General features: G+C 42.1%; 1 protein-coding gene across 1 annotated transcript; it reads left to right on the forward strand.

Annotated features, from left to right (window-relative positions):
* Window positions 1-5,749: 5,749 nt before the first annotated feature.
* Window positions 5,750-8,535, forward strand: LOC118856238 (histone H2B-like). Its single transcript, XM_036766411.1, has 3 exons — window positions 5,750-6,028; window positions 6,663-6,805; window positions 8,269-8,535. Exons 1-3 carry the CDS (start codon window positions 6,022-6,024, stop codon window positions 8,464-8,466), a joined length of 348 nt encoding a protein of 115 aa, XP_036622306.1. The 5' UTR covers window positions 5,750-6,021; the 3' UTR covers window positions 8,467-8,535.
* Window positions 8,536-9,223: the final 688 nt, after the last annotated feature.

The following is a 9,223-nucleotide window of genomic DNA, read 5'->3' on the forward strand; positions in this document are numbered from 1 at the left end:
CAAACTATTAAAAATTATTTTATAGAGCTAGAAAAAATAATAAAAAAATTCACCTGGAAGAACAAAAACTCAGGGATATCAAAGGAATCAATAAAAAAATGCAAAAGAAGGTGATCTAGCTGTACCAGATCTTAAACTGTATTATAAAGCTGTAATTATCAAAGCAATCTGGTACTGGCTAAAAAATGGAGTGGTGGATCAGTGGAATAGATTAGGTGCAAATTACATTTGTAATTTGTAAATGACCATAGCAATCTAGAATATGATAAACCCAAAGATCCAAGCTTTTGGAACAAAAACTCATTATTTGACAAAAACTGCTGGGAAAACTGGAAAACAGTATGGCAGAAAATAGGTATAGATCAATATCTCACACCATTTACCAAGATAAGGTCACAATGGGTACATGATTTACACATAAAGGATGATATCATAAGCAAATTAAGAGAGTGTGTAATAGTTTATCTGTCAGATTTATGGATAAAGGAAGAATATAGGACCAAAGAAGATATAGAGAACATCACAAAATGTAAAATTGATAATTTTGATTACATAAAATTAAAAAGATTTTGCACAAACAAAACCAATGCAACCAAAATTATAAGGAAAGCAGAAAACTGGGGGAAAATTTTGTAACAAGTGTCTCTGATAAAGGCCTCACTTCTCAAATATATAGAGAACTGAGTCAAATTTAAAAGAATACAAGTCATTTCCCAATTAATAAATGGCCAAAAGATATGAACAGACAGTTTTCAGATGAAGAAGTTGCAGGATATAAAATAAACCAGCACCACATCATCAGCATTTCTATATATTGCCAATGAAATCCAGCAGGAAAAGATAAAAAGAAAAATTCCATTTAAAACAACTGCAGACAATGTAAAATACTTGAAAGTCTACTTGCCAAGACAAATCTAAGGATTATATGAACACAATTACAAAACACTCTTCACACAAATAAAGACAGATGTAGGCAACTGGAGAAATATTAATTGCTTATGGGTAGGCTGAACCAATATAAAAAGTGGCAATTCTACCCAAGTTAATTTTCTTATTTAGTGTCATACCAATCAATCTACAAAATAGTTATTTTATGGAGCTATAAAAATAGTAAAAAAAAAAAAACCCAAAAACCCAACTTATCTTGAAGAACAAAAAGACAAGATTATCAAGGGAATAAATTAAAAAAATGTTGAGGAAGGTGACCTAGCATTTCCAGATTTCAGACTATATTACAAAGTAGTAACCATCAAAACAATTTGGCACTGCCCAAGAAATGGAATTGTGGATCAGTGGAATAGATGAGGCCAACAATATTATTTTCATTCAGTCATCTCAGTCATGTCTGACTCTTTGTGACCCCATTTGGGGTTTTCTTGGCAAAGATATCAGAGCGGTTTCCCATTTCCTTCTCCAACTCATTTTACAGATGAGGAAACTGAGACAAACTGAGACAAACAGGGTCACATAAGTGTCATAGGTCTGAACTCAGGTCTTCTAGACTCCAATCCCAGCCCCACCCCCATCCATTGTGCCACGTAGCTGCTTCCATATTGACATATTAATATTATCTAGGTTCTATCGCGTTTTTATTTGTTTTGCTAAATATTTCTCAATTAAATTTTAATCCAGTTTCAGCCACAATTGGGACTGCTGAAGGCCTTAATATGTATTTTGACCTCTCTGTCAAGGTCCTGTTTAGCTTTAAATCTGCACTTTCCCTTAGGGCCCATGATATCAACCGGCTAATCTGAGAGATGAATCAGAACTGTTGTACTTTGGGGACAGGGCTAAAGAGTAATTTAGGTGCACTTTAATAGCGGCCTCCAGGAAACAATGAAGGTTATCACCTCATTATCTCCACCTTTGTTATTTTACACATTAGTACCCACTCACAGAAGTTCAAGTTCACTTGGCTTCCTATCTCCATTCTCTTCCCCTCTCCCACTTTCTCCACTAGATCAGGCCATACCAATACCTGCTCAGTGTTTTCCTGTTCCCTACTGAATAACATTTTGCCTGGCATTCAAAACTGTCCTCAGGTTGAAGAGACCCTGTTTCTCCAGTTGTAGCTGATGCTCTTCTTCTCCATGTACTCCATGCTCTAGCCAAGCTGGATGACTGACTGTCCCCTTAAAAGACACAAGCATCATCCCACAACTACTCTCTAGGCCAAGAATGTCCTCCCTCTTTACCTGTTTACATTCCTGCTGTTGAAGACCAACTCAAATACCACCTCCTCTCTGAGCTGTCCAAGCAGCAATAGCCTTTCCTGCCCCCAGTACTCACATAGCATTAATTTTTTTACCCCTCTATTATACAGGGTGTGTATTATTTTTTGTGTAATAATTATCTACACAGGTGTCACATCCCCATAATAAATCATAAGCTCCATAGGGGCAGGAATTTTATATTCAGAGATGATGTGCTTATGGGAAAGGGGCAAAAGGGATACTCTTAAGGCAGCTGGGTGACTCAGTGGATAGAGTGCTGGGCCTGGAGTCAGGGAGACCTGAGTTGAAATCTGGCTTCACTTAACCCTGTTTGCTTCAGTTTCCTCATCTGGAAAAGAAAATGGCAAACCATTCCAGTATTTTTGCCAAGAAAACCCCAAATAAAGTCACAAAGAGTCCAACATGACAGAAAATGACTGAATAGCAACAAAATGGTCAGTATGCCTCCACCAGGAGTCCTTATATATGACTTAGTGGCCTTTGTTTCTGTTTGAGTTTGATACCACTGATCTAGACCAGGCCCTTCACAGGAACTCAGAGATATCTCAGAGATAGCAAGTGACTAGTCCAAGGTCAAACAGATAGTAAGAAGCTGGGCTGGGACTTGAACCCAGGTCATCCAACTCAATCAAGACCTTGGTACCATACTACCTCTCAGGTTTATCCATGGAATAAGGAAACAATAAGTTTTTGGGGTTGCCCGGGGTTTCCTGGCCAGGTAGGTCAGGTCTAAGGAGATTGACCTCTGAGAGGGGTTGGGACATGTGGGGAGCATAAGCATGGGATACTCTTCCTCTTCTATTCCAACTACTGACTTCCCTGGCTTCCTTTAAGTCCCAACCGAAATCTCACAGGAAACCTTTCTTAACCCCTCTTAATTCCAGTACCTTCCCTCTGTTGATTATTTCCTATTTATTCTGCATATACCTTGCTTTGTATGTATTAGTTTGCATGCTATTTCCCCTATTAGATTGTAAGCTCTTTGAGGTCAGGGACTGTCTTTTGACCATTTTTTTTACCTCCAGTGCTTAGCACAGTGCCTAGAACATAGTAGCTGCTCAACAACTGTTTTTGATTCATTGCATAGGAAGGAAGGCAATGCAGAATGGCCACAAAGTTCATCTATTTTGTGGTTTTGCCTTGGGTCAGCCTTTGCTGAATTACCTGTGGGAGGTGGTATAGGACTGGTCCTATCCTCAAGTTGTTTATCCTATCCTGGGATAAGTAGGCAAATAGACAACCACTATGTATGTGACTTCTGGCTTCCCTGCTCCCCCTGATTTTCATGACTTCTCTTCAACCTCACTTTCACCTCCTGTACGGCCCAGGCTGGGGAAGATGGTGCCCAGTTGGCAGCAGTGGCAGGAGCAGTCTGGATGGCAAGCTGAAAGTAGTCTCGGCACTGGAGTTCCATCTCTGGTACTTACTAGCTTAGGACCACTTCCATCCCCAGCTCACCATGGGCAACTCACCTTTCGTCACTTCACTTTTTAGGAAACTGGAAGCAATTTTCTACTTATGATGTGGTAGAGCTGTGATTTTATTTTTTGCCTAAATCTGTGATTTCCTTGATGTAGGGAGCTGCTAGTATATACACTCTACTTACATAAATCAGTAGGATCACGAGGCAGCTAGGTGGCACCATGGTACCCAGAGCCCTGGGCCTGGAGTCAGGAAGACCTGAGTTCAGATTCAGCCTTAGATACTTACTAGCTCTGTGACCCTGGACAAGTCGCTTAACCTGTGTTGGCTTCAATTTCCTCAGCTGTAAAATGAAGATGATCATAATAGCCCCCACCTCTCAGGGTTGTCGTAAAGATCCAATGAGATATTTGTAAAGTGCTTGGCAAAGAGTAAGTGCTTAATAAATGTTTGTTTCTTTCCTTTCTTTCATTCTATTAGCATAGGAGCACCCCCCCCCATTGCCTATTTACCTGAGCTTTGCCTGAAGAACTGAGAAGAGATTTATTTAAAGGAGAAGAATTGTTGTTGTTTGTCCTTCATTCTCAAAGAGGACACTGATATTAATTGATGAGGTTACAAATCCCAAAGATTACCAGTGGTACAAAGCAGCATTGTCTTTCTACACTGCAAATATTGTCTTCTTTTCCTCTGTTCCCCCTTTCTCTGCCCAAGCCTTGCTTTAAAGACCTCGACTGAAGATACTAGAAGCTCTTGGGCAATGAGAAGTTAAATTCCTTACCCAGGGTCACATAGTTAGACTATGGCAGAGGGAGGATGCAACCCAGACCCTCCTCATTTCAAAATGCCTTTTATTTACTGTCACATGCTAGTCCCCGGGGAGGCGTTGGTAAATATGCCAGTCAACACCGTTTACTACAGACCTTTTGTGTGCATGCAAGTGGGGTGAAGGGATACTGCCCTTGACACTTCCTCCCTGTGTGACTTTGGCCAAGTAACTTTACCCGCTTGGTCCTCGGTTTCTGCAAAATGGGGGGGAGGGTTTAGACTACATGACTCCTGTGGTCCCTTCCAGTTTTAGATCTAGGATCTATGACCTCATGGTAAGAGAAGTAATGGTCCCTGCCCCTAAGGAGCCCACGATCCAGTTGAGAAGGCAATATACACACACATTCACTCTGGAACACAAATCATATGTGTAGACATACCCGTTCACTCACAAACATGTACACAATGCACATCCACACTCACAGGTACACAGTATCTTTAAGAACATTGTCAAGAAGCTTGCCATCTATGCAAAATGATACAGTACCAACTTGAGTGCCAAATAGATGTCAAATCAAAGAGAGAGCAATTTGGCAGGGTTAATCAGGGAAGGCTTCCTGCTGGAGGTGGCTTCTGAATTGGATTTAGGAGGCAATGAAAGGAGAGTGCAGGCATAGAGTGATGTGGCGTCTGAAGACCTGAGTTTGAATCTTAGCCCTACTGCTCCCATCAGGGACCTAGGGATGGAAGAGGCCTCAGAGGTAAATTTATTCAACCCTCTCATTGTAGGGAGGGGGAAAATGAAGCTCAGGGAGTTTAGGTGACTCACTCAAGGCCACACAGGTAGTGTGGTAAGGGAAGAGTCAGTTCCCAAAGTGAACAGCATTAAAAAGGAACAGACCTTAGAAGTCATCTAGTCCAACCCCTTCATTTTACAGATGAGGAAACTGAGGCCTAATTGTGTGATGCTGGGCAAGTCACCCAATCTGTCAGTGCCCCTGCCTCTAACATTCTAACCCTTAATTAATTGCGGTGGAGGGAAGTTCCCCACTGGAAATTCCCCACACCTATGAAATCACAGCTTCCCTGGACACATACACAATATACACATACATATATGCATACATACACACACATTTATACTAAACTAATCCAGGGGAGGGGAATGGCCTCTACAAAGGTCCAGAGAAAGAAGGTAGGTGGCTGAACACCTTAACCATTGGGGATCTAAGTAGAGTGATAAGGGACGGAAGGGTGGGTAGGGAAATAGTTGTGTCCAAGATTGCCAGAGGACTTTGATAGCTCTCTTGAGCTGGCTTAGGAATGATAACAAGGCATACTTTCCCCTCCTCCTACAGGCTTCCCACCTGATACCTAGTTAGGACCTTGAAGGAGGTGGGGTAGGGGAACGCTACTTCCTGCAGCTGCAGTCTATGATGACCTAATTGGAGCTCTCCCCTCCTGACCTTAATAGTTTAACACATATAAGCCTAGCAGCAGCTTTATGCTGAATAAGCACCTTCAGGCCAGTGTTTGAGCTAATCTTGGGTTGGGGTTTTTTGTTTGTTTGTTTTCTTTTCGAGCAGTAGCTTTTATCATGGAGGGTAATTATTATTTTGTTTCTCTCTAACCAAGATTTGTTTTCTGACCTTATAACTTCTCTGTTGGTTTCCATTCTCTGGGAAATGAGATGACTTCTTTGGTGACTAAGGGAGAATAGATGAGGAAAGACCTAGAGGGTGCTCAGAAGAGTAGTTGTCACTAGATTAGTTCTAAGGAATCAAGCCAGGCTACGCTTTTTCCAAGTGTAGAGTTTCACTTGGTTTAAGGGAAGGGGGCTAGAAGGGATTCATGTTCCCAGGACTAGTATTTTCTAGAGATGTTAGCCTCTAGAACTACAACTCTGCTTACCACATTAAGATTTTCAGAAGATTTTCTTGAGTCCAAGAGAAGAGAAATGATTCACCCATAATCATACAGATAGTTAAGAAACAGAATTAGCATTTGAGCCCAGGTTCTCTACCACCCAATCTGGTGCTCTTTCCACCCAGGCTGGACCCTCAGAACCAACAGCTGTTTAACCATTATTCCAAAGGTTCCCCAGAAGGATTTGCTTCTCTTGTATGACCTGGTTCTTACTGTGAATTGTAGCTGATTAATACTAGAACATTCCTGGCTCCTTTGAGGTAAACTTGGGCTGTCACTCCCTCTTTTTCTCAAACTTGGCTCTCTCAAAAGGAACAGTGATGAAAATTCCGAGGATCACAGCTACAGTTAACAGAGGTTTCATCAGTGCTGGGAAAAAGCGTAGATGTCTGAGGACGATCCCTGGGAAGAAGAAAGAATTCTATTCCAGTTATATTGCTAAAATCCTAAAGCAAGTGAGTTGGGGTCCCCTTGGTCTGGAATGGGAGCCTGAAAAACAAATGGGAGATCAAATGGATTGTAATGCCTTTCATTGAAAGTGACTAATTGGGACTGCTAGGTGGCCCAGCGAGTAGAGCATCCACTCTGGAATCAGGAGGTCCCGAGTTCAAATGTGGCCTCAGACACTTGCTAGCTGTGTGAACTTGGGCAAGTCACTTAACCACAATTGCCCTGCTTTTCCACCACAAAAAAAAAAGAGTGACTAATGCTCAATGCAGAAATTCCTCCATTTTGGTCCTCTGAACCATCTTGAAAAGTTGTGTGCAAAGATTTTGTAAATGCAATCCTATTTTTTTTTTTCTCTATTTGACTTAATTGGAACTAGAAGGGGAGGAGGGTGGCATTTATATAGCACCTACTATGTGCCAGAAACAGTGCTAAGTGCTTTTTAAAAATTTATTTATTATTAATAACAAATATTGCCTCATTTGATCCTTACAGTAACCCTAGAGGGTAGATGCTATTATGCCAATTTGATAGAACAGGAAACTAAGGCAAACAGAATTTGACTTGCCTAGGGTAGCACAGCTGAAGCTGGATTTGAACGTTCTATCCACTGTGCCACCAGCTGCCTCTGACAAATCAGAGGATCATAGCTGTAGAGCTGGAAGAGGCAATTCTAGTCCATTCTCCCCTCCCCCATTCTCATTTTGCAGAGGAGGACACAGGCTCAGGGTGGGGAAGTGACTCATCCAAGGTCACACACAGGATCATTGCGCTAGAGCTGGAAGTGACCTCCGAGGCCACCTAGTCCATCCCCCTCCTATAATGGAGGAGAAAACTGAGGCCAGCAAAGGCAAAGTGACTTTTTGTTTATGTTGGTTCCTAAAGCTTGGGCTTTTTCTCTCTTCTCCTTAGCATTGTGGTCTAGCAATCAGCAAACAGTTTAAATATTCTAATGGAGCTTTGTGGGCGGGGGTGGGGGGGGGTGGGGGGAGGAGGGGGAGATGAAGGGTTTACCCCTTTAATTGCCTTTGATTTGCTTCCTCCTCTCCCCTTCCCACTTGAGTTTCTATGCTCCCTTGGAGAGAGGTAGACCGGCTACTACCTGGGTTGGCTTTTTATTTTTATTCATAGCAACTCTTGAAGACTTTCTACTAATGCCCGGAAGATAGGAAATGTGGTAGAGTACAAAGGACACTGACTGACTGGGTTGGGAGGAGCTGGCCCCTTCGGCACTGCCGGTGACCTTGGGTGATCACAACCTCCTGGGAATTGGCTTCCTCATCAATAAAAGGAGGGAGTTGGAGTATATAGCTCCTGACGTTCCTTCCATCTCTAGCTCTAGGATCTGGATTTATGGAAGAGGAATCTGCATAAACAAAATCAGGGTTCCTTAAATTGACTAGATAAAACCGGCCAAATGATGTGCCAGGGTGAAGCTGACCTGATGCTTCTGCTTTGCTTTTTCTCACAGGTTCATCAAGATTTCAGTGGTTATAGCTGGGCCCTGGCTATCCTGTGGTCGTTAGATAACTGGCTGTTTGAGAAGGCCATCCTGGAGGCAGTCAGGTTATCTTTCTTTAACCACAGGCAAGTGGTCACGGTCAGAGAAATGATCGCGGCATTGAAGCAGGTGTTCCCAGAAGAGTGGACAATGAGGCCTCTGCTCTGACGGCTAGCTGGAAATGGAATTGCATCACTTTGGGTACAGTTCTTAATAAAGTACATTTATAAACAAAAACAACATCCAGAGTTGTCTTTATGTTACAACAGCAGATGGCCAGTCACTGTATGAACTTGGGCCTTAATTTCTCTAGTTGTAAACTCTAAAACTACCTTTTCTGACTATGACATTCTAGGGATCTCTTCTGAATATATGTTGAGTCGCTTACCCCACCTAGGCTCTGAGTCGTAAGGTATAACATAATGAACAGAGCACAGCATCTAAAGTGGGAGGATGCAGGTTTGAATTTCGCTTCTGAGACTTACTACATGTGTGTGACCCTGGGCAAGTCACTTAACTTCTCTCAGCTTCTGTTTCCTCATCTGTTAAAAATGAGTGCATTGGTCTAAGTGACTTCTGAGGCCCTCCCAGTCCTAAAGCTATAAGCCTATGGGTTAGAAGAGACCTTGATTTAAATCTTGACTCCAGTAAGTGGATACCAGGTAATTGCCCCAAAGTGAGTCACTTAACCTTTCTCATCTGTAAAATGGGGACAGTGTTGCATTATCTAGTTTATAGACTGAATGTGAGGGAAATGCTTTGTAAACTTTGAATCTTTCTCTAAATTGGAGCTGTTACTTCTTGGTTGAGCACTGGACTTGGCAGTCAGAAGAGTCAAGTAGCATTTCTGTCATTGTCTGCTGTGTTACTTTGGGCAAATCAGCCCCTTCCCCCACTTAAACTTGAGATAAAAAAAAATCAACTT

This window comes from Trichosurus vulpecula, chromosome 7 (assembly GCF_011100635.1).
Source record: "Trichosurus vulpecula isolate mTriVul1 chromosome 7, mTriVul1.pri, whole genome shotgun sequence".
Taxonomy (NCBI): Eukaryota; Metazoa; Chordata; class Mammalia; order Diprotodontia; family Phalangeridae; genus Trichosurus; species Trichosurus vulpecula.